The sequence below is a fragment of the Mercenaria mercenaria genome, chromosome 5, assembly GCF_021730395.1.
Source record: "Mercenaria mercenaria strain notata chromosome 5, MADL_Memer_1, whole genome shotgun sequence".
Lineage (NCBI taxonomy): Eukaryota > Metazoa > Mollusca > Bivalvia > Venerida > Veneridae > Mercenaria > Mercenaria mercenaria.
The window spans coordinates 50,621,517-50,648,056 of NC_069365.1; the positions used below are offsets into that span (position 1 = coordinate 50,621,517).

At 35.6% G+C, this 26,540-nt stretch overlaps 2 protein-coding genes across 2 annotated transcripts; one reads left to right on the forward strand and one right to left on the reverse strand.

Annotated features, from left to right (window-relative positions):
* Positions 1 to 259: 259 nt before the first annotated feature.
* LOC123558982 (tripartite motif-containing protein 5-like) lies at positions 260 to 5,563 on the reverse strand. The gene is made up of 2 exons (XM_045350805.2): positions 5,428 to 5,563; positions 260 to 4,874 (listed from the first exon to the last, which is right to left on the reverse strand). The coding sequence occupies exon 2, from the start codon at positions 4,872 to 4,874 to the stop codon at positions 2,865 to 2,867; it is 2,010 nt and encodes a 669-aa protein (XP_045206740.2). The 5' UTR covers positions 5,428 to 5,563; the 3' UTR covers positions 260 to 2,864.
* A 9,906-nt stretch (positions 5,564 to 15,469) lies between these two features.
* LOC123558981 (uncharacterized) lies at positions 15,470 to 26,506 on the forward strand. Its single transcript, XM_053543493.1, has 10 exons — positions 15,470 to 15,627; positions 16,087 to 16,261; positions 16,937 to 17,049; positions 17,425 to 17,529; positions 17,921 to 18,109; positions 19,043 to 19,158; positions 20,699 to 20,822; positions 21,063 to 22,807; positions 23,848 to 23,902; positions 25,196 to 26,506. The coding sequence occupies exons 1-8, from the start codon at positions 15,558 to 15,560 to the stop codon at positions 21,122 to 21,124; spliced, it is 954 nt and encodes a 317-aa protein (XP_053399468.1). The 5' UTR covers positions 15,470 to 15,557; the 3' UTR covers positions 21,125 to 22,807; positions 23,848 to 23,902; positions 25,196 to 26,506.
* The last annotated feature ends 34 nt before the right edge of the window (positions 26,507 to 26,540 follow it).

Here is a 26,540-nt window from a genome sequence, read left to right on the forward strand (position 1 = left end):
TGATTTCAATTGCATTGTACAATAATTTTAAAACATAAAAAATCATTAAGATATCTCTGGATGATCACAAATACAATTAAAATATCTATTTAATGTTATTAATTGAACCAATGTCATTTAGTCAGTTTTATATGTATTTAGGGGATAGACAATATGAAATACAGTTTTCTTTCAAATCTTATCCTATTTAAAACAAAATCAGTTTACAATTTTAAATTGTTATTAAACGCTTTTGTTTAAAAAGGACGTATTTTGTTTATGTTAATCTGATGACGATTAGTCTTAATGCTTGGAAGTTTTCTTTAGTTAAATTTATGAGTCCAATATTATCAATTGTGATATATAAAACAACGCAGTTTAGAAACCAGATGAAACCCCTTCATTATAACTTAAAAGGGAAGTGCTCCTTAATTTCGGTGTGTAATCGATTTTGGGCTCGGTTTGATAATTTTGAAATTTTAACGTTTTAAGAACCTTAGAATATTACAAAAGCGGCCACCCAGAGCTTGCGTGCGAATATTTGTGTGTTTTGACACAATATGTCTTATCAAACATATTTCTATTCTTGATGATTTCGTGCCGCTTTCGCTGATTTTTATCTTACAAAAGCGGATATTATCAATGTACACTTATCTGATCACGAATAATTATTGCTCTGAAAAAGACAGTTTTCAACGCTAACGTAAATGGTCGTATTATCTTTGAAAAGAAAAATATACTTTATAAAGTAAAAATGTGGTTGATGTCTAAATTACATAATAATGATAATGATAATAAATAGAGGATATTTGTTTGTTTGCAGTGAGATATCGAAATATATCATCACCGATAAGGGAGACAATTGAATATTTTCACGAAGGCGGAGCCTGAGTGAAAATATCAGAATTGTCTCCCTTATCGGTGATGATATATTTCGATATCTCACTGCAAACAAACAAATTTTCTTTTTATTTTATGCTAGTTTGTGAAGATCAACGAATTTTCTGTTTATTACGTGCATAAATGTTCATATAAATCCAATATTTCTTGACGAAATTCGGATTTATTTAAGCTACCGTGTTACATATGATACATCCGCTAAATTACCATGGAAACTTATGCACATTGATATCGAATATTGGTGATTAGGTTCATTAAATCAACACGACGCCATTTTGTTTTTAAAAACAAAAACTGCATTAAATATTTTGTGTAAAAATACACAGTCCGCGGCTAACAGAAACATTGACAAATGCCGGTAGTTAAGTAGAAGCATATTTAAAACTTTTCGGGTCAAACCGTCAGTTCGTTGAATAACCGGAAGCTTGCTTTGTTTACCAAAACACACGCTGAAGGTCAGATTAAAAAAACAACACGAAAAATCTAAACAACTGTGGAATATGCGTAAGTCCTTGGAAAATCAAGCTGCAGAATTAAATATCATCATGGATTCAATAGTAATACCTAGGAAATATTGATCTAGGGGCTGCATAGCATAACAAATTGGATGGAAGTTGGAATACAACTGGCTGGGCTCGGAGTTGGGTCTTGGAGTGGGAATACTTCGACGAAAATGCTGGCATATTACGTAAGGTTGAGTTGATGTCTTGTGATAATTAACTAAGACAACAACCAACTAAATGTGATGTCGCCAGTAAAATCTACCACACGATAGTGTACCAGTGGAAAAAAAGTAGAGGAAACACACATATATCTGTAGCTACATGAATGGCAAGGCCTAGCAACCAAGCTGACAAAGGTAACATTATTTCTTTTGCAAATTTAATTATGTAGCTTGCTTGTTCTATATAGGATTGTCTAGCAGTTCATGACTCGTGTATGGCTTGAGTATTAGTATAATCCAGTAATTTTAAAGGCAGCAAAGGGAGGTAATTAAAGAATATATTTCAAGGGAGATAATTTATCTGGAAAAAAAGAAGTTCGGCACTGTGAGTGATATCGATTTATATCTCACTGCTATTTTCCAGTATTTCGCCAATAAGCATAAAATAATTATGATTATTTAACTTAAGGCTCTAATATTGACCAATTAAGGATTTGTCTTTTACTACTTTATGGTTGTTGGTAACATTTACTTTTCATCGTAATTCGTACATAGGGATAGTCTTGTCATGTTTATATTGCATTTTTTGAGCAGTTAAAGAGTAATGCAGAATGTGCTATGCGATATTAAAAAAACTCTTAATATGTACATCAAGCAAAAAAAAAAAAACATACGTGCGATCATATTACATGTATCATGATAAAGAAACCTTACATGTGACGTGCTTAAACACAGTATGACATAACCTTAGATAAAGTATAATCAACTTCAAAGGATTAGGTTATGGGTACAAAGAAATAAAACACAAGTATATCAGAGGAAACAAAGAGGCAAGGAAGAGAGATAACTAGAAGTTAAAACATTGTTCTTGCAAAAATTACAATAAATAGTTCATGGCGATTCACCTCACATTTGAATTATATGTGAAAGAACAAACACGGTTGCGTTTACCTGCAACAATTATTGTGATTTCACCATGTCCATATGCCCCAATGCTCACAACAAAGAATATATTCAATACTCGTATTATAACACGGCTGTCGGATGTGATGACACAAAAAGTTTGATATGTATAAAAGAAGATATAAGCAAAGATATTTGGCGGATGGCACAGTTGAAACATCTTCAGGAATACAAAGTACACTGATGTCCTGTATAAAAAAGTCAACGTGTATGTAAAGACATTTTTTCATCAAGTGCTTCACGGAAAGTTTGGTATTTGACTGATAACTTCGCTCAGTCCGTATTTAAATATACGGTTACGTAGCTGTCTTGTGAAATAAAGTCTGGGTGCATTCCTATCATATCAAACAATAATACATCAGAATCGTTTCATTACTTTGTAAAATCGGACGTCATTTGATATATCCTGTTTTCGTTCCGTATCAGGATAAAAGCTAACAACCACTAAACTTTGTTTATGTTCAACACAAATACCACAGGGCCTTTGCTCTGTTGACAAAATGCCTATACAGTTACCGTAAGTGTTTAAAATATGGATAGATTTAGAAACAAATCCACATACGTAAATCTCTCCTTGCGTTCCTATAGATAAACCTCTAGGACAGCGTAAGCTCGAATCCTTGTATACAAAGTTAGGCTGGTGCGATAACTGACTGTCTTTTAATTGAAATGAAAAGATTTTGTTGCTAACTTCATCTGCGGCGTACAAGACCGAACGCCGGCGATCGTATGTAAGGCCGATGACCCTCTCAAAAAGCGGCTCTACACGATGAGACAGTTTTAACAGCTGAACACAACGACCATTTTCTGTGTACACTTTTATGCAGTCCTCACACGCAAGAAAGATTCGATCAGATACGGAAGTTACGCCAAAGCATGCATCTTTGGTAGGAAAGCTTCTATGGACACTTACAGGACGTCCTATGATTGAAGGTCTCCTAAACAGCTTCAGCACAGCTACATTGCATTTTATTTCAAATATTCGCACGATACATTCTTGCGGATAAGTGACAACAACACTGGTGTCGGTGAATTCCGTGATATCCCAAGGCGTTGTTCTTCTTCTGTCTTCGTAGAGGATAGTTCCATCTCTTATCAGGCAAACAGAACCTTCGGACTGGTCGCATACCATCATAAGTTCGTGATGAAAAAATGTCAGACCTGATAGCCAATGTTTTTTAAATAAGGGATTGTTCCAGTACATTACGTGTTGCAGTTCGGAACATCTACCAATAGGCGTTGTCATTATACTGTTATTGTAAGGATTGCTTCTTTGATTTGCTATGTTTTGCAGTGAATACTCGATGTCATGAGTTCTTCGTGTTTCTCGCTCTGTTTCAACTTGATCTACTCTGTTTGACTGATCGACACGATTTACTGTCAACCGATTTGTCTCAGTCGTTGTATTATTGCTTTCGGTTGTAGAACATCTCATGTCCTTTACTCTTCCGAGTAATGGAATGCTTTTGATATTTATAAACTGCGGGTCAACTTCAAATTTAAACGAATTTGCTTCATTAAAAGACCAATTATTTGCAACGCAAACATCTACTGATTTCATTTTTAGTTTTGCTGCATGACTTTGGATAAAATTTGAAAACGGACCTTTGTTCTTTCCTTTTTCCTCCAGCATTTCTTTAACCTGTTTACACGTTTGTTTTCCTTTATTACAAATGAGCTTTCGTGTACGGATCTCATTTGTAATCAGTCTACAGTTTTGTTCTACTTTATCTATTGCGGTCGTTTTCAGTGCATCCAAATGGGTCAAAGCGTCATTGTATTCCTTCTCGATAATATTGGTCATTTTGTCTTTATCAATCTGAAGATTGCTGTCAGCAAGCGCACATTTAGCATCAAGATCAGTTAGAATGTCTTCGGACTGCTTTACCTTTATAAGCACTTCTTTCTGTACTTGTTCGCTGTCAGACGAATCCAGCATGTTAACAATTTCTTCGACGTGATCGCATTTTCTGTGTGCAGTCGCGATACACATAGCACAGCAAACAGCCTCGTGGTCAGAACAATAGAGGTTAATTTTAGAATCTGGATGTACATCACAGTAAAGTGCGTCATCAGGTGTTATGGTAGTTGCCTCGTCTATGACGGACACTATCCAATGATTAATCGGAAACTGATCCGCCCACGTTTCTCTACTGGCGTATGGTTTAGGCGCTCTTGTGTTAGCACGGCACACTGGACATAAGAAAGACGAGAAGTTCGAGTTCTGTGCTGCGTTTGTTATATGACCGTGAAGACAGCTGGAGCAAAATGTGTGAAGGCAAGGTAAAGTACGTGGTCTTTTGTATGTTTCAAGGCAGACTGGACATTGGATAGGTAATCTGCTGGTGTTTACGCAAGCCTCTGCCATCTTAAATGAAGTAAACGTATTTAAATTGAAACATATAAAGTAGCACAAATTTAATCTATGTCAAGCAAACTTCAAATAATTGTTGATTAAAGGCACTGAAAAGATATTCTCATGCAGAAGAAAACATACTAGCAGACTAAAGACTTAAAGAATCTTCAACACAAGATCTATAGAAACAAGAAAATGAATGGTTTTAAGAGCTAGTTAAAAAGTATATATAACATTTTGAACGGTATCTATATTTTCTTGACCTTTTGGATCAGGGATAGGGGTATATAAATTTTTACTATAATAGAATTCCGCTTTAGCCGGGCGTGAGGCGTGTTGCACATTTCATTACCTCTCATGAATACTCTCAATCAAACCGAGTCTGCTATTATGTTGCTTGGTTGCATTCTATGTTTCCAAACTTACTGACAAAATTCAATGACTTTAAAGTTTTCATCGAAACATGAAACAATCTCAAAAATATCAAAACTGTTAAGAATTTGTTAAGAAATGAATTGAATAAATAGGTAAATTGTAGTGAATAATACAATGAAATAATACATACTTTTATTTTCCTGTTTTTAAACACCAGATAAAACAGATTGTTACAATTAACCACTTTGTATTAATTAAATACCACAATTAGCAACGATCATGTTTATGAATAGCCGAATATAACGCGCATATGATTCAATCTACAAGCATTGTTTTTATGTCAAATTCTTTGTTCTGCAAAGTGGATTGGATTACTTATCAACGCGCTTTGCAAAGTGGTTTAAGCATGCATGCCAAAATACTTAAACGACCGTGGTTATCATGATCGAGTGTAGATGGGCGTGACTAATTGAAGAATTATTGCAACCAGTGTCTCATTATAAGCAGTACATTTAGCTCTAATAGCGGTTGACTAAATGTCTGTCTTTTAGTATCTGTTCCAAAAGGTCATGTTATTTTCAACCTACCTTACTGATATGTGTATCTACGCAGTCGTAATATATCCATTCAGATATGAGCCGTGCCATGGGAAAACCAACATAGTGGGTTTGCAACCAGCATGGATCCTGACCAGCCTGCGCATCCGCACAGTCTGGTCAGGATCCATGCTGTTCGCTTTTAAAGCCTACTGCAATTAGAGAAACCGTTAGCGAACAGCATGGATCCTGATCAGACTGCGCGGATGCGCAGGCTGGTCTGGATCCATGCTGGTCGCAAAGCCACTATGTTGGTTTTCCCATGACATGGCTCATATTATTTATAATGTTTTGCTACTGCATACGGTATGTGGCAACGTTAAATGTCGCAACGCCGCTAAATGTCGCAACCACCGTTAAATGTCGCAAGGTTGACGTTAAATGTCGCAACCACCGCTAAATGTCGCAAAATCGTCTGCCGCTAAATGTCGCACCTTTAACGTTAAATGTCGCAAAAATTTGCCCACCGTTATATGTCGCAACACCAACGCTAAATGTCGCACTTCCTATTTGACACTATGATTATCAATTTCTTGTGTATAGTTACTTTTTTGAGTGAAGAAAAATTAACAGGTTTATGTAATACAAATAATTATCTTAATGATAAGTGATGTTACGTATAGCAACAAGAGGGCCCTAGATCGCTCACCTGAGTTCCACACCTTGCTTGAACAGTCACGCAAGAAATATATTTGTGAAATTATTTTGTAATAGGGCCAGTGTTTTAGGACAGTAATATTCTGAGGTTTCTTCTAACTAAATACGATTTGGTAATAGTGTTGTATGTTTGTGGGGGTTAGGTATGGGTGGGGAACGGGGTGAATAACGACACAGAAATCTAAGACACAAACAGACAGCACCAAGACAATTAATAGAAAATATAAATATTTACATTTCTGAAGTGTGTGTGTGTGTGTTGGGGGGGGGGGGGGGGCAGAGAGAGAGGGTTATGTGTGGGTAGGCGGAAAAAGTAGGATAATGAGGGGAATGAGACTAAACCAAACAATTTTAAGAGACTAAAAGTAAAATAATATCAAAATTCCCGCTTTACCTGAAAGAATGTACAGAGGGCCACATAGGATCTTTCTCCATCATTGATGCTTGATAGTTACCTTATGACTTTAAATGTAAACCTCCAAACAAAGAAATAGAACCCATGGCTGATTAATAGAAAACTTTCGTTTTCTACAGCTACAAAATACAGTCTTCGTGTCGCGTTGTGTAACAGGCCTGGATTGTTGCCCGAGCCGATTCCCCCACCCCAAACCCCACCCTTGTTGGCTTAATAGTGACTTATACTCATCAAAGTTGCACCCAACTATTTTGGAAATAATATTTTCTCAAAATGTAGACCCAAAACGCCCCAGAGGCGAACATTTTATAGTTATATTTCAAAATTACCCAGGGGGAAGAACCGTTGACCCCTTAAAATGCGGTGGGGGGGGGGGGGGGGGGGGGGGGGGGGGAAAGTACCTCTCCAGTACCATAAAATTAAGAAAAATATGCACCAGAGGCAACCATTTTATACCTGTTTTTCAAACTTTCCCGGGGAGAGACCCTGAACTCTCGAAAATGACAGGGATAACCCCTCCCATACACCGAAATTTTGAACACAAACTGCAATAAAGTCCAGCATTCCATACTTGTATTTCAGAACTATAAATGGGAAAAGACCCTAACCACCTAAAATAAGGGGAGTGCCCCTCTAGTACGTAGTTAAAAATAGACAAAAATGCACCACAGGCAAACATTTCATACCTGTATATAAAAAATAATTATTATTATTTATTATTATACCAGATTTATATAGCGCCCTTTTCATGATAAACACGTTCAAAGGCGCTTTACAGCAACTGCAGCCACACAGGGCGCGAAATCATCCTCTACTAGTACAGACACAGAGCGATCTGACCAGAGGACAGAGTGAGACAAAGCCCCCACAGAGAGATCAGAAATCAGATACAGGCTTGTCCGGCTAACTTAGCCTAGCTCGTTGCGAATAGACAGCCTGGTTCTTTAACGTGCCCAGTGTATAGCACTGATACACGCAAGGATTGCCTGGGTTCCTGACCAGTACACCTCTAGCTGGGTGGGAAACACTGAAAAGCGTTTCTGAAAATTCCCGAGTAGCTGCCGGGGATCGAACCCCGACCTCAGGATTGGAAGGCCAGTGTGCAAACCACTGAGCTATCCGTCCCACAAATACGGACAGAGGAACCCCGTACCTACCGCACGTCGTCGGTGATCTTTTGTTTTAAACTGGTGCCCCCCCCCCCCCCCCTCCCATCCTCCATCAACAATTTCTGGCCCCCGGCCTGCTGTGTAACGAAATTCAGGTCGACTAAAGACATGCGATACAACGCGCGACAATACGGAGCGCGAGCTTTATGTCTCATGAGCTAAACAGGACTCCATAGAATTATATAGTTCAGACCTGAAATAAATGTAGTACTGTGGCGAGTACCACGTTAGTGCTCAAACCTTTAGATATGAAATATATAACGTATGTATGGTCCGAAACCACTGAAAAGCAAACGTGCAGATTAGAGTGAAAGGTCAATTCAGCCCTTTCAAAATCAAGCATGCATCACCCAGTCTTATCTCTAAGTTGTGAAGACTGTTTAACTTACCTTATTTTGCTGTGCGACATTTAGCGTTGGAGTTGCGACATATAACGGTGGGCAAATTTTTGCGACATTTAACGTTAAAGGTGCGACATTTAGCGGCAGACGATTTTGCGACATTTAGCGGTGGTTGCGACATTTAACGTCAACCTTGCGACATTTAACGGTGGTTGCGACATTTAGCGGCGTTGCGACATTTAACGTTGCCACAAATCTAAACATTCTTTATCCGCACAGAAATACTGTTCTGGCAATTAGGATGAGAATACAAACAGAGGGTCGGTTAGAACCTTGATCACATCTTGCTCGGCCAAAAAAGCTCTCATCCGCATTTTTATATCCGGAAGCAGCATATTCCTCACTTAAATAAACACAACTATGAACAAGCTTATAGGTTTCACTTTAGTATAAGTTCTGTATAATATACATCAGCTTCTTGAACATGCTGAAGCGAGACTCATTCTGAAGAAGAATTACTTGCTGCCTTTTGTTAATATGCACTAATGAATTTTAAAAACGCACAGGTTATATAATGCTAAAATACAGAATTACATGACCTTTCAAATTTATTGAAATTTCATACACATCAGTAACAATCCGACTCAAACAATTATATAAATGTCATCGAAAAAATGTGAATATTTGAGGGATTTAGAGTGTTTCTTTGTAATGTTTCAGTACAAGCATACATAATTCACGCAAGAACTTTGAGCATGAATGAACTCGATGCATATTTTTCTCATCGAAGAATATTCTGCTGTGGTAGTAATTTCATCTCTTGCATGAGGGCCTGAGAAAGCTGGGGACAGTCTTGGGCGGTGGAACACGCGCATGGACCAGGAATCAAATGCTCCGTAGGAAATACGTCTGGAGAAAACGCGGGCCTGTCCATGATCTGCACGCTGTTGACCTGGAACCGTGTTTTATCCGTAAATCATGTGTTTTTGGACTGTGAAATTAAAAACATTGTAATGGAGGGGCCAATTAGCACTGCGCTTGCTTAGTTTGCGGATCGTAGGTCAAGGTTTTCTCAAGATATTGTGTGGAAATGCTTTCTGTATTAACAGCTCCAGTCTCAGTGATCTTGATCATTATCCTAATAACGTTTCTTAATTCCGTAAATTTTCTTTGAAGGAATTTATGCATTATCTTACATTATCTTCATGCATTACTAAACTTTCTATCAGGGCCTCACTACAACTTATAAAATAACTGTCAGTGTAAGCCATGAGAAAAATGTGCATATTGTATATTGAATACAATGAGATTTAAACAAATGTAGGTCATATTTTGTCTGCCTGATCAGTTGTTGGAAAAAGGACCTATCTGATTTTTCTTTCACTTTTGTCCAATGTTTTATGTTAGTTTCAGTTTATTGGTGAATTCAAGAGTTGTTCCCCTTAGATTTACTAGGGTAGGTACCAGGTGATTGAAATGAGCTGGAGTATGTCAGCATACTTCGAATTATTTGACAATTTACAAAAGCTGATTATTTTTTAAGGAAGATATGCACTGACTGTTACTGTTACAATCCATGCATAGGGAGTGCTCGCAATTTCATCTTTCAGGCACGGCCACCACAAATTTCTATATCATGAATTTTTATAAGAATTTAAATCTAACACTGTGAACTTGATATTTCCATAACAGACCTCAAAATCAATAGGGGTCATTCATTGCCCGTGAACACTGAACCCGCCAAGTGAGAGGTTTAAGTCTAATATTATTGAAAAGAAACTAAACAACTGACAGACTGCTATCCAGGGCCATCACATAACGCGTCCTTTCGTGAGCATAGAATGACAAACAGAGGCGCTGCCTGACCAAATGTGTAACAATAGTTAAAACTGTACCCTAAAATGACTTTGCAGGGTCAAATATCTCTGCCAAAGAATGACTATTCGTCAATTCTCACTTGAAAAATGAAAAAAGGTTTAAATTTACAAAGTTTTATTAAACAAAAGGCAACAACACTCAAAAAAGATGAAACAGTAAATACAAATACTGCAGAACTTCGAATTACTGGAAATGATGTAAAGCGTCAATACTGAAATAATCATTACATATATACAATAAAAAAAAAAAGTCATTTCAAATTTAGTCGCAGGCTTAAACAAAGATAAAGCAAAACAGGACACCATAAACATAACTGAGTTATTAGATACTAATTGAGAGGCACAATAATACTACAAAACAATTAGCGCAAATTTCAAATGAAAGTGCAAATTGATTCAGAAAAAAATGCAACTCAATTTTACATTTTCTCCTTCAAAAAACATCACAAGTCATTGGCTTACATACAGACAGACATACAAACAGACAGGCTGCAAACAAACTACAATTGTTTACGCATTGACAAAAAAATGAGAAAAAGCTACAATGCATTTTCGATAAGAAATAATTATATCAAAAACTTTGAAAAAAGTTTGCTATTCAAGATTTTTTTAAAATTATGATTACCAATCAGGTATCACATATATAACTTTTAATTTTAACTATCAGATCAGTGAAGAGAGATTCCGGTTATTAATATCTTGTTTTCGGCCATATCTTGCCAAAAAAGGTATATTGCATGATTCACACATATTGCAACGAACGCCATTGTCAGTAACCACGCTTTCACAATGTCATATTCCAACAGGATGGTTGAGCAAATCAACGTCCAAAAACTATTCAAAAACACGTGACGTAATTACAGCATTAAACACGCCATTAGATGAACAACCCACCGTGAGCTTGCAAAGACGTCGTAAGAATATAACCTCACGCCAAATGGAACTTTATCGCTCATTTCCCTGCGAAAGGAATATGTTGTTTTTTTTGCCAGAAAACAATGCAAGGTTGTCAGATATCTATTTGTACGCATGCGCTTAGAATTAATGACGGCGATGTTTACAGTTTCCTCTAACAACTGACGTTACTAGTTCATTGTACAAGTAACATTTCTCACTTGAACCTCAGGAAGACTCGGCATCATATAAGTTATCTGAAAGTTCGTCCAAATATGGCAAGATACACCTGGAAAAGAAGATAGGCTTGAATTAAGGATTCTACAAAAATGATTTCGATTACGTATTCATTTAAATTGGGGAAAAACTTCCTCTTGAAAAAAATAATACATATTTTGGAACTTGATCATTCTTTGGTCAAATTCAATTTCATCTATGACTCTGAGATATGAAGATTTTTTAGGCCAATACTGACATTTTTAAACAAAATTGAAAGCTTCATTAAGGATCAGATTTTGGGATATTATTGTCGGGGTTTAGAGTCACCTCGACACATTTTAGGTAATATCGTGTTTTCCAGCATTTTGATGGTGGACAGGAAGATGACCTCAGGTGGCCCGTGGGATACTTTTTCTGACTTGGGCGTGCTCCTGGGTAGTACCAGCAACCCTCCGTAAGCCAGCTGGATGCCTTCCTCACATGAAGAATTTTATACCCCAAACGAGGTTTCGAACCCACATCAGTGAGGGACAAGTGAATCGAAATCGGCGACCACGGAGGCTCCGCGGGATGAATGACCATAAAGGTTCGAAATAGTCCATAAAAAGAACATTATAAGAAGACATCTCATGTACGAAATTGATTTGGAACAAAAGCTTAAACTGGCTTTATTGAATTCTACATTAGGAAGTAATCAACCCACATTTACTTAACAGTGCGTTCTGCTGGCTCATTACTTTGTTTACGAACAATGATGTATGTGGCAACGTTAAATGTCGCAACGCCGCTAAATGTCGCAACCACCGTTAAATGTCGCAAGGTTGACGTTAAATGTCGCAACCACCGCTAAATGTCGCAAAATCGTCTGCCGCTAAATGTCGCACCTTTAACGTTAAATGTCGCAAAAATTTGCCCACCGTTATATGTCGCAACTCCAACGCTAAATGTCGCACAGCAAAATAAGGTAAGTTAAACAGTCTTCACAACTTAGAGATAAGACTGGGTGATGCATGCTTGATTTTGGAAGGGCTGAATTGACCTTTCACTCTAATCTGCACGTTTGCTTTTCAGTGGTTTCGGACCATACATACGTTATATATTTCATATCTAAAGGTTTGAGCACTAACGTGGTACTCGCCACAGTACTACATTTATTTCAGGTCTGAACTATATAATTCTATGGAGTCCTGTTTAGCTCATGAGACATAAAGCTCGCGCTCCGTATTGTCGCGCGTTGTATCGCATGTCTTTAGTCGACCTGAATTTCGTTACACAGCAGGCCGGGGGCCAGAAATTGTTGATGGAGGATGGGAGGGGGTGGGGGGAGGGGGCACAGTTTAAAACAAAAGATCACCGACGACGTGCGGTAGGTACGGGGTTCCTCTGTCCGTATTTGTGGGACGGATAGCTCAGTGGTTTGCACACTGGCCTTCCAATCCTGAGGTCGGGGTTCGATCCCCGGCAGCTACTCGGGAATTTTCAGAAACGCTTTTCAGTGTTTCCCACCCAGCTAGAGGTGTACTGGTCAGGAACCCAGGCAATCCTTGCGTGTATCAGTGCTATACACTGGGCACGTTAAATAACCAGGCTGTCTATTCGCAACGAGCTAGGCTAAGTTAGCCGGACAAGCCTGATCTGATTTCTGATCTCTCTTTGTCTCACTCTGTCCCTTTGGTCAGATCGCTCTGTGTCTGTACTAGTAGAGGATGATTTCGCGCCCTGTGTGGCTGCAGTTGCTGTAAAGCGCCTTTGAACGTGTTTATCATGAAAGGGCGCTATATTAAATCTGGTATAATAATAAATAATAATAATTATTTTTTATATACAGGTATGAAATGTTTGCCTGTGGTGCATTTTTGTCTATTTTTAACTACGTACTAGAGGGGCACTCCCCTTATTTTAGGTGGTTAGGGTCTTTTCCCATTTACAGTTCTGAAATACAAGTATGGAATGCTGGACTTTATTGCAGTTTGTGTTCAAAATTTCGGTGTATGGGAGGGGTTATCCCTGTCATTTTCGAGAGTTCAGGGTCTCTCCCCGGGAAAGTTTGAAAAACAGGTATAAAATGGTTGCCTCTGGTGCATATTTTTCTTAATTTTATGGTACTGGAGAGGTACTTCCCCCCCCCCCCCCCCCCCCACCGCATTTTAAGGGGTCAACGGTTCTTCCCCCTGGGTAATTTTGAAATATAACTATAAAATGTTCGCCTCTGGGGCGTTTTGGGTCTACATTTTGAGAAAATATTATTTCCAAAATAGTTGGGTGCAACTTTGATGAGTATAAGTCACTATTAAGCCAACAAGGGTGGGGTTTGGGGTGGGGGAATCGGCTCGGGCAACAATCCAGGCCTGTTACACAACGCGACACGAAGACTGTATTTTGTAGCTGTAGAAAACGAAAGTTTTCTATTAATCAGCCATGGGTTCTATTTCTTTGTTTGGAGGTTTACATTTAAAGTCATAAGGTAACTATCAAGCATCAATGATGGAGAAAGATCCTATGTGGCCCTCTGTACATTCTTTCAGGTAAAGCGGGAATTTTGATATTATTTTACTTTTAGTCTCTTAAAATTGTTTGGTTTAGTCTCATTCCCCTCATTATCCTACTTTTTCCGCCTACCCACACATAACCTCTCTCCCCCCCCCCCCCCCCCCCCCCCCCCCCCCCCCCCCCCCCCCCCCCCCCCCCCCCCCTGCCCCCCACCCCACACACACACTTCAAAAATGTAAATATTTATATTTTCTATTAATTGTCTTGGTGCTGTCTGTTTGTGTCTTAGATTTCTGTGTCGTTATTCACCCGTTCCCACCCATACCTAACCCCCACAAACATACAACACTATTACCAAATCGTATTTAGTTAGAAGAAACCTCAGAATATTACTGTCCTAAAACACTGGCCCTATTACAAAATAATTTCACAAATATATTTCTTGCGTGACTGTTCAAGCAAGGTGTGGAACTCAGGTGAGCGATCTAGGGCCCTCTTGTTGCTATACGTAACATCACTTATCATTAAGATAATTATTTGTATTACATATACCTGTTAATTTTTCTTCACTCAAAAAAGTAAATATACACAAGAAATTGATAATCATAGTGTCAAATAGGAAGTGCGACATTTAGCGTTGGTGTTGCGACATATAACGGTGGGCAAATTTTTGCGACATTTAACGTTAAAGGTGCGACATTTAGCGACAGACGATTTTGCGACATTTAGCGGTGGTTGCGACATTTAACGTCAACCTTGCGACATTTAACGGTGGTTGCGACATTTAGCGGCGTTGCGACATTTAACGTTGCCACACGGTAAACTGTACATTGAAGGTTCAAAATCAAGAGTCAATGTTCATTTTAAAATATTTTGAATTAATAAAGTATTCTATTCTAAGTTTTTACATACGTTGTAATGAATGTTAGATTTAAGTTATAGAAGTAGTTTGAAAATGTACAGCGTAAGTATTTTTATTAATATCAACACTCTAGACGTGGATTTAAATTAAAAAAAAAAGATAAAGTAAATTCTGTCTGTACCCTGCAGTCCTGCTTTAAATTCATTGCCTCTCTTATTAGTTATATTTACAGTCGTAAAATTGATGCACGTCCTTAATATTTTTTTCTTTCAAAATAAGAAAAAAATCAGTTAAATATTTAATGCTATTTGTAAAGAAAACGAAAAGAAAAAAAGAATGTTGTTAATATATGTAAAAAATTAACATATTAAGACGACATCGTATTGAAGGTTCATGAAAATGAAATGTACGATAGATAGGTTTTGCTTGTCAAATGGAAATAAACAGATTTAACATTGATTTGAGAACAAAAACTAGGAGAATAAATATAATAGTGTATTATTTTTCGATTTTATCAAGTTTGTAATGTCATATGTCAACTGATATCACGGTTTAAAGGTACAAGGGATTGTTAAAAATTTAACACTCAGGGTAAGTTTACGGTATCAGTTTCCATTTTTTTAAAAGCTTTCATGACTTATATTTGGTATAAAACAAAGGGAGGTATTCGAATTTGAAATATAATATGGTAAATATGATTGAAAGAATTTTTCAGATAAACTTTCTTTTTACGAAAAACTAAATATATACTGTGTTCATTTAATTGACTCTTTATATTAACTACATGAGAAAGTACAAAAATGGAATTGCGGATTTATTTTTCATTATATGCATATGCGATTGTAAAACTTCTATTAATTTCTTGCATAGGTAAGTGCTTATAAGTCTGTTTCATTCTTGGAAAATATCGGGGCTTGACCGTTGTCCAGCAAGCGTTGTACTCGTACTGTTTTAATTAATTCAAGTTTTTTGTCTAAACGAACGTAACTAGTTCTTATACGTTACGTGCAAAATCGAAATGTTTTAATCGAGATCAGATATACTTTCTGTGTTGAAAGCACTTGTTAACACTAAAATATAGAATTAAATGGGCAATATTTTTAGTTTTTTAAAACTTTTTTAACGCAGCATCATTACTGAAACATTGCAAACACAAGCTACTTTTAAGCGAAGGGTCTATACTTGTATTAATTTAGGTAAAGAAGCAAATAACAACAGAACATTTGAAAGGCTCAGTGAATTTCAAGATCAGATATGGGAAATAAACGACTGAATGATAACCATAGCAAGGACATTTTATGATCATCCCTTATGAATGATATGTTTTAGATTGTGAGTGCGTGCTACCTTTGTCCAGCGGTATATGGATATCGTCGTCACGCGGTACATGGACAGTACCGGAAAATAGGACAGAAATACAGAACTTCAAAGCCACCCTAGCCCTATCGCAAACAATGTCCGATCTAACGTGCATCAGCTCGTCTGGAAATCAGTATATACTTGGGTACATGAAATTATCTACTTTGCTTCTTTTGATTAAATTAATTTTTAACATACTCATACAGTAAGTCAATGTATTTACCAGTTATTCAGGATTTCAAACAGTTCAGTTTTTTGAAGGCAACTTGCAAAGCGCCTAACTAGTAATGTGTTCGAATTAAAAAACATTAAACGATTTTCTTTTCGACAGAGAGAACTGCAGTTGTTTGTTTATTACTCTGCATACTAACATAAGAAAATCGCTATTTTAACAAAATCGTTACGTAAAATAGTGAATTATATAGATTTTTTCTTGTATTTTTTATATGCAAATGTATGTTACTTCTCGGATCGTTTTGAATCTCCATCACGAAGCCCACAACGATGCACAATTTAAGTCTTTTGTTCGATCTATCCACAAAGTAATGCATTGTAACTGCTGTTGCAAACAAGCTTAGGTATGTTTGTGTTAGGTATTATATTTCTTCATTTGTGAGGCACAACAACATCCAGCTTGACACACTTGGTTAGTTTCTATGAGAATTGCACAGTTAGTTTCTACGGGAATTGTACAGTTAGTTTCTACGGGAAGTGTACAGTTAGTTTCTATGTGAATTGTACAGTTAGTTTCTACGGGAATTGTACAGTTATTTCTATGTGAATTGTACAGATAGTTTCTATGAGAATTGTACTATTTCAGAACAAGTTCCGATATACAACTTTTTCCTGGCATCTTTGTGAATTCTTACACATGTATAGAATTCCAAACAACATCACACACGCCTTCAAAATATGAATTTTATTTTGTTACAGGTAAGTTACATTGAATAATACTTTTTATATCAGTCATATCATACAATACTACACCATGGATCATTCACCTTTACACTGCTAAATTTCTAAAATGGACTGGTCCATCATTCAATTCTGGCAGTACCACATATTAATCTACAAAGACTGCACGGATGTGCAGGCTGATCTTGGTCTGCACTGGTCGCAATGGCAGAATTACTTGCCGCCAGCAGGCTAAAGGTTAACCGTATCTTGCCGCTTCATATTCATATAAAATATAAGAAAAAATCATGTTTTAAATGCCTTCTTGATGTTGATAGGGACAATACTACTGTGTCTGAAATATTTCATCAAAATAATCATTATGATATGAGTAATTCAAATCTATTTTAACAGATATTGATATTGCCACTGGTGAGCCATTTACCTCAAATGTCAATACGGTATGTGACGGCACTGTCGCAGAAACGGCTTCAAACACAAACATTCTTTTAGCAGATGGTAAATATATAAACTCTTCTTACTAGTATTTCATCATATTTATTTTTATTTCAATATCATCTTTATATAATTAATAAAACAGAATATTGCGTTTGATTAATTACATGTTTTCTAATAGTGTACACTTATTATCTATGAAAGATCTTTGGCATTGATTATCATAATGTACCCGATGCTACAGTACGAAATGGATTTTGAATTAGATAAATCACATAAAAATAATAGTGAAGTAGAACACAGCGAAACAATTAAACATAATGTTTGCTAGGAGTTTTCTGTAGCTCTCTAGCAAGGCTCATCAAAAATGTTTAATTTTTAAAAGCCAGCTATACTTTTAAAGACTTTATCATGTGTTGCATCATTTTTACATTTGGTTTTCTTTTATTTGTAGGAACAGCTGCAGAGACAGTAAAAGAGAGTTTACCAAACGTGATTAGAGGGGACTACACAGTAACTATTACAGATCAAAACAGTGCGACAAGTAACCAGACATTGCTCGGGTCTTGTAATGATACGAGTGCCTTTTACTTCTCTGAAATAGTGAACGCAACACAAGCTGTGAGTGCCGTTGGATTTTCAGGTATTTGCTTTGTCTTTGTATTGGCAGAATTGTACGATTATTACCCTTTCAGTATTTTTGTCGTGGAGGCGATTAATTGAATAAGCTGAAAAAGTAACTATTTAGCAAACTCGTATATACAAAAAAAAAAGATTTTTAGCATATCCATGATCTAATAAATTACTATTTAGTATATTATCAAACTTAGAAATAGATCTACCTCTTTAGAACACCGTCAACTGAGAAATGACTATTTAGCATAACCTAAATTTAGAAATATACCTTTAGTATACCATCAACTGAGAAATCACAATTTAGAAATGTCTATTTAGCATACCCTCAAACTGGGAAAAAACTATTTACCAAACATCAATATAGATATGTCTATTTAGCTTCTCAACTGAAAATAACTATTTAGAATACCATCAAACAGAAAATGTCTATTTGGCATATACCAACAACAGAAGAATAACTCTTTAGCACATGCTAAGTGAAAAAACATGTATCTAACATAACCGTAATTTGGAAATATAAATCAAACAGACACTCAACTTAGAAGGTATACTTAACGAACGTACTCTAAACTGGGAAATAACTATTTAACATACTCTCAGTTAAAGAAATATCTACCTGGCATACCCTAAAATCTAGCTTACCCTCAAAATATACTTAACATATTCTCAGCTGAGAAATAACTTTTTAGCACACACATGTCTTAAGAAAAACCCCATACAATTTAACCTCTTCTTGACTTAAACATGCAAACTTTATATCTGCATTATTTGTAACGTTATTCTATCGGATGTAACTGCAACATCACTAGCAATTCAATAAACTACACAAAACTGTTTCAGTTTTTCGATCAAAATTAAAAGTTTAGTTACGACGTTTTGAAAAAAGTATAGTGCCAATTAATCATCTTTGTTTATGGTTCAGTATCACTTTGTATTTCAGATTCTGGAGTGTTGTACAACATGAAGTCTTTCACATCAAACGGTGTAACGTACATTTACACATACAATAATGACACGTCTGTAAACTCATTCTCTACCTATACATTTTCTTGCTGGGTTTGTATTATACGTGGACAAGATTATAATTTTGTGATTATTTCTCGATTGTTTTTGTGCAAATCCTTGATTTTTCTGATCTTTTTTTCTGTGTTATCATAAACACAATATATTTGATGACTGGTCTAACAGATATTATAGTTTAAGTTTTTAGCTCACCTGAGCAATGCTCATGTGAGTTATTGTGATCGCTCGATGTCCGTCGTCTGTCGTCTGTCTGTCTGTCTGTCGTCTGTCAACATTTATGTACACTTGTGTATGCGATAGAGGCTGTATTTTTTTCAAGTGATCTTCATGAAATTTTGTCAGAATGATTACCTTGATGAAATCTAGGCCAAGTTCGAAAATGGGTCATCTGAGGTCAAAAACTAGGTCACTAGGTCAAATCAAAGAAAACCCTTGTGTATGCTATAGAGTCTGTATTTTTAAAAGATCTTCATGAATTTTGGTCAGAATGATGATCTTGATGAAGTTAAGGTCAAGAATGAAAATGGGCCATCCGGAATCAAAAACTAGGTCGCTAGGACAAATCAACGTTTTGTATGTGATAGAGGCTGTATTTTTCAATTGAGGTTCATGGAATTTGGTCAGAATGATTGCCTTGATAAAATCTAGATCAAATTCGAAAGTAAATCATCTTGGCTCTAAAACTAGGTCACTCGGTCAAATTGAAGAAAATACTTGTTTATACTTAAGAGACTATAGTTTTGGTCAAATCTTAATGAAAATTGGTCAGAATATTTGTTTCCATGAAATCACTAAGTCAAACATGTTTACACTGTTATGGTGTGTTTCTCAGTTGAGCGACCTCTTGGCCCTCTTGTTTAAAGTTGTAATATAAGAAAGTGGTAGTTATTCTATTTGTACTGGAGCAATAAATATTGTTATAACTAAATTGATACCAGTTCTTTGCCACACGTTGATTTTCTTCTTTAATCTGACAGCTTACCTGTTTCCTAGCTGAATGCTTTTTACTGGATGTCACAAAGGCCTTTTCATTTTTCGTTTCAAGGAGTTTGCTTTACAAAAACCTAACCAAATAGACAAAATAGGTGTGGAAAAATCGCTAAAATGATTTGTTTTATGAATTAATTAAATTGATACAAATGTTGTTTCATTGTTTTGTTTTAGTTTAAGATACATGTATATTAGACCTAAATTATTATTTGAAAGTATGAACAATTACTTCTTAGTATCTCTGTGTTTGTATGTATAAAACAGTACTGTATAAACAGTACTGTGTGCTAAGTTTAGAATAGTACACACCTGATATATGTATAGCTAAGCACAGTATTCTAGTAAATGTATACTACCAGTAAAAATGGTAACTGGTAATACATGACATTTATTTGTGAATGTAGCTCAACAAACACATTAATTTTGAATATTTAGTCAAGTCAAATTTATTTGATCATGATCTTCTACATTTAAAGTCATTATCTAATGGTAACTGTTTAAGTGAAAGATGCGCTTTGGATATCTTTTATGTATCCTAATATTATCGACAGTGTTATAACATGTCAGTTATATGCTTTGATAGGCTGTTGCTCAGGCGTCTGGCTCCTCATTGGTGTATGCCACAGTGTTTCCAGAGGTATGTCAGGTCAACCAGAATGCTTCACATGTACCCAGCGGAGGACAGGTTCTGATCCTTGAGCCATCAGGTAACGTTCGGTAACAGTATATCAATCTTTGTTTACGAGTGTTTAAGCGAAGTAAATGTTTAAGAAAACATAGCTAGGTAACATGAAACCCATGACGATATAACTTGCTAAAACACATGAACAAAAGTCTTTAATTCCGAAAATATTAACTTAATTTGTTATACAACTAAAGTTTAATAATTATGTAAAACGTACATGTATGCAGTATGAATTTAATACTTATTATTATTTATTTTGCAGTCACCTGCCGTGAGTATCAGTGTAATGTGTTTTGTAGTTTCAGATTCTCGGTTCATATCTGAATAATATACTTTAATTTAATAAAATATTTCTCTTTTAGATTCATTAGTTTTAACAAGAAATTATCGATAAATTTATCATGCCATCAATGTGACGTAAGTTTGCATGATACATACATATAATATTTCTTCATAAGCAAAATATTTTATCTGGGTGAAAAGTTCTTTTTGAAAAGCGTTTATTTGTAAGATTATAAACCTCGAGTGACATTTACGATAAAAATCGTATGAACGACAAGTAAACAAAAAGGAAAAGAAAGGCTAAAAAGATATACATGTATTTGATACACAGCTGAAACTCAGTATCTTGCATTCCGAGGGATCGACTATGTTACTTATAGATAACCGAAATTTGACTTAAAAATACATTTATGCACGTGTTTTCAGGACGGCACTTGAAAATGTCTTCGAGATGGCCGTAATTTTGAGAAAAGCGTGTTCGAGATATTGAGTTTCAACTGTATATCACAATAGTTTTAACATAGGAAGCAACATAACTGTGTTTATTTGCATTGCCTGTACTAGCAAAGTATAGTTTAAAAGAAGCAGAAAAGATGGTACATAATAAGACAGTATTTTACGCACGTATGAGTTGATGTGTAGTTTGTTTATTGCAAAGGGTATTTTATTTAAATTACAGAATACGTTATAAAGGAGAGATTAGTTTGTTTATTACAAAAGGTATTTTATTTAAATTACCGAATGCGTTATAAAGGAGAAATGTCAAAAGAAATCTGCATTTTTATCAGTGAAAAACAAACAAACCTATGACGTAATGGCTAAAGTTAGCATTCAAAATTAATATTCTAACCATGACCTTATTTAAAATTTGTAATTTTACACAGTAATGGATTTTCCAGGAAGCGTAATCGATATTTATTCGTAAAAGCTGACAGTTTTCGTATATTTTGTCTAAAATCTGTAAGTATCAACTAAAACATAAATACAATGTGGTATGTTTTTGCCAAAGACATGCAGACATCTATTTATTATTTTCGAATGTCGCTAGGCAATATATTAAGACCTTACCAGAAAGAACAGATTTACACTTTGTTTTCACTGCATGACTAAAGATTTTTCACCATCTATTAAAGTGGAATTATGGGCATTTTTTCAAGTAAAAATCTAGCTGAAATAGATGTGTGTGTGAAAAGGATGGAGGAAATTGTAACTTTTAACCCAATATACCAAACTCTTCCTGTTACCAGTACAAAAAAGTAACTTTCCAAATATGACTTTTCTTATTTTGACTGGGGCAGTCTTTTTAAGAAAAGTAAAACTGCACGCAGGAGTTGCTTCCCTTCAAATCTCTACTTACAGGTAAGGGAGATCACTGCGTAGAAGATTGAAGAAAAGAACTATTATTTTATTAGTCCGATTTCTTTATTTATAAAGCACCAACTTCAAATGCTTATGCGGCATCATTGTTAATTTAACATATTTAAATGCACAGCAACCGAAAATTGCTTTTATAGAACATTCACCAAAATCACACTATGTGCAGTAAGATGCGCATAATGCCACTTTAACATTGCCAAATGTTGTATTATTACAGCGGACACAACGGCTGAGGGGAGTTCAGGTCTTAGTGCTGCAGTTATAGCCGTCATAGTTCTGGTTTGTGTGATCGTTGTGGTAGTCATTGTTATTGTTATCATTTACTTCATCAGAAAGAAGAAACGAAAAGTACGTACAAACTTGGTACTAATATATTTCAAATCTCTTTTGTGATACTAACAATTGGTTTGGATGGGTTTTAAGTCACACTGAAAAATATCAGGTAGATTTTATACAGCTTTTGACTGCTGTTCAAAATCCCCGGCGATTGTTCGGGCTTCTTCGGGGATTATTTCAAGCTTAGGAGGGTTGCGGCCGATAGATCCCTCAACCCTTTGTAAGCCAGGTTCTTCACTTGAAAGAATCAGGCGAGGTTTCGAACCCACTGCTGTAAGGTGTGTGGGGGGGGGGGGGGGGGGGGGGGGTGACTACAACCCTACAACCCAACAAAATAAATCACTCGGTTACAATCTTACAATTAGTCTTTATTTGCAACGTACTGTTATATTACTTAATCTTTGGCTGGATTTTTTCTGTATTGCCTATACGTAAATCGATTGTTTCGTAGATTCAGTTATGTTGTTAAGTAAACAATAAAAAAGACGTCCATGTTCTTTCTTTCACTGACCGGTTGTAACAATGCTCTTCTATGGAATCGTGCCATTAAATTTACCTTGACAGAAGTTGTAGTACATTGTAGCCCAGATTATTTACCCATTATGTAAACATGGCGTGAATTATGATGCTTTTAATGCAATAAAATGTTAATAAACCAGACTTGACATATTAAGCAAAAAAAGAAAATACATAAAAATATATAATTTGCTACGCAGAGCCTCAGCTGTATTTTAAAGGATGCGTTAGGTTTTCTTAAACAAGGTTACGCCGCGGGTAGCTATTTATCCGTGATATTATCATTTTTCCGGCATTTGAGTTCCGTGTCTTTCTATAAGTAGGTATAAAAGCATTAAAAACTTGTGTTATGTCCTAAGGAGTATCCTGACTTCTTCGCGATCTCATATTTAGTTATGATGTTCCAATTATTTACACCTTAATGCTCTTTTATATAGATTTCACATATAGATTCAAAAATATTGAGAAAGATATACTTCACTCTGTTAAGAAAGTACACAAATAACAAAAAGTTGAATGTATACTTTTCATGTTAGGACCTGTCGCAACCGGTTCCAAAGGAAGAGGCAGATGATAAACAGAGGTTAAAAGGTAAATATACGCCTTAGGAAAAAACCTTAAGGTAGTTCCACACGTTCGGGTTAATTTTTTCTACAATGTAGAATTTGGCTTAACCCTGACTTTTCAGAACTTCAGTTTAAAACTTAGAAAATTTGGTAAATAGAAAAGATAAAGTCATTTGTTTGATTTTTGCCAGACGGATTTAAAAAATTTGGACGTCACACAAGTTTCATGATGGGCATCTGTGGGAAAATCATAGGTTTGACAGCATTTTCACGAATAGAACATTTTCTACAATGTAGATTTAAATGAAACTTATCACATTCATACATAAACATATGTTCTATGATATGGTGAAATAAAATGAATAGGTCCGTGTGCTTGTTTTCGAAATATTTGTCCATGATTAAAGAGACTCGCACATTGTCCACTGATTTTGAGACATTATTTGGAATTGTTCAATATATTAAAAGTTTGAATAGCATACTTTATCTTGAGAAAGATAATAACGCTGTCATTTTGAGAAATTTACTCACATGCTGCCATTAGTTCATAAAACGATTTTCATTTCCATAAACCCGAGTCCAAGCTTTATTCTACGTTGTCCGGATAAATGACGTTACGTCGTTACTTCTGGTCACTTCTGGTTTATTAGATGTGCAGAACTACCTTGCAGTAATTCATATCGCATTACATTCCTTATGAATACATTTAAATGCAAGCCATTTTTGTCTTTCTTCTGACAGTGTTAACGAAATAATTGCTTCTGTTAACAATCATACTTCAATAATACATGTATAAGGTCCAAATTAGCTCTGTATGCTTTGGTTACAATTATATTATTACATCACTCCTTGGTTAAATTGCCGGTCCATAATTTGTGTTATTGATAAGTTTATAGAGCAACACTAAATTTAACTTAGATAAAGTCAAAACCTTAAGAAAAAATATGAATAATTACCCGATGTCTTGCAATAAAACACTTATTAAATGGATTTATTGTCAGTAGTCAAAACAATTGCCTTAGGCCCGAATAGCCATTCCAAAAGTGTACACCATAATACAAGTCTTACTCGTTTTCCATTTGTTATTTCAAGAAATGAATCGACAGCCTTTATGCTACGTTGAGATATTGATTAAGAAGACAGTGTCTTGTTCAAAATGAACGTTTGACTATTTCAAAAGAACGTTTAAAACATTGTAAAATGTTGAAAACAATTTCTCTCAAAGTTTTAGTTCCATAACACAATTGAACAAACTTAGTCAAAAACTGACTGTCAGTTAGAAAAATTAATGAGCAAAAATATCTTTTAAATATTTAAGGTACAAAACGAGCAAAATCTTCGAACGACATTGATTCAGCTCGTCTCATTAACGAACAAAATAAGCAGAAACTTGCGAAAAAGCTTGCAAAGAAGAAAGAAACACGGACAGTCGCGGTACAAGCCTCAATATGGACAGCGCCCATAAAAAGGACAACAACAGCTCTTAAGGAAAGTGTCAAAAGGTCAGACTCGCAAGGCTCAATGAAATTCATTCCATATCTTGATAAACCGGTGATTAAAGCTAAACAGCCCGCCGATATAAGAAACAGTGTACTAAGATCGAATACAACATTAGAAAACAAGAGTTCTGTCAAGGAACAACCAACTGTTACAAGATCCAAAACAACAGTAGAACAAAATGGCGTCGGTCCTAGAGCTGTACCTAAATATCTTGTAAAGAAAAACAAAGTAAGCAGTCAAAGGCATAAACTTACAAAACAAATTTCTGAGATAGCTACACATTCTACAGACTACTATGCAAACGAATTCGAAAAACGATTTCAATTCCCAAATGAAGGAAACCCAAATGAGTTCCACAACACTTTTGATATTCCTGACGAGACAATAAAGAGTAACGATGAAAAAGATGAAAGCAGCAATTCCAAAGAGATAACACAAAATGTTAGGGAAGAACATGAAACAAAAGTAAAATTTGAATCAGAAAAAGTCAAACATGTTCGGGAATATACTAAAACTTCCCTGCGGTCTCGACCGTCAACAACCGATGGTGTTTTAGGTACTAACTTTAATAAAACAGGTTCGGTTCGGAAAACTAATTCAGAAAAAATGGATCGCTCAAAGACGATTATGAAGTTTAGCTACAACTCGCCGTATGCCATGACTGCTGCTCAGAGGGACTACTCCTCACAGAAGCAGCATGGATTAGAGAGCAAATTAAGAAAGACATGAAAAGTAAAAAACATATAGAAGAAATGAGAAAACTTGAAGGCCAAAGGGCATTTGATACATGGATAAAAAATAAGCGTAAATCTATTACATCTTTTAGAAGACAAATTTCGAAGGCTTCATTCAAAACGCCAAGAACAAACAGGTCTTTAGTTGAGAGTTCGACTTCGTCTACATGAAGTTACTTTGTTTTATTTCTAAATAGATTCGTGAACCAAATAAATGGATTTTGTTTTACCAGTTTGCAACTGTGATAAATAAATAAATGATCTTAAAAGATTCGAACATTTCGCGTCAAAATAGTTTTAGAAATATTATTCTGTATTATTATTCACTTCTAGGTTACTGCTAACGTTTTTATTTTTGATTACAATTTCTATTGAAATAAGTTAAAATTCAGATAGTATCTTTGTATGTTTTCTCACCTTTCATTAGAA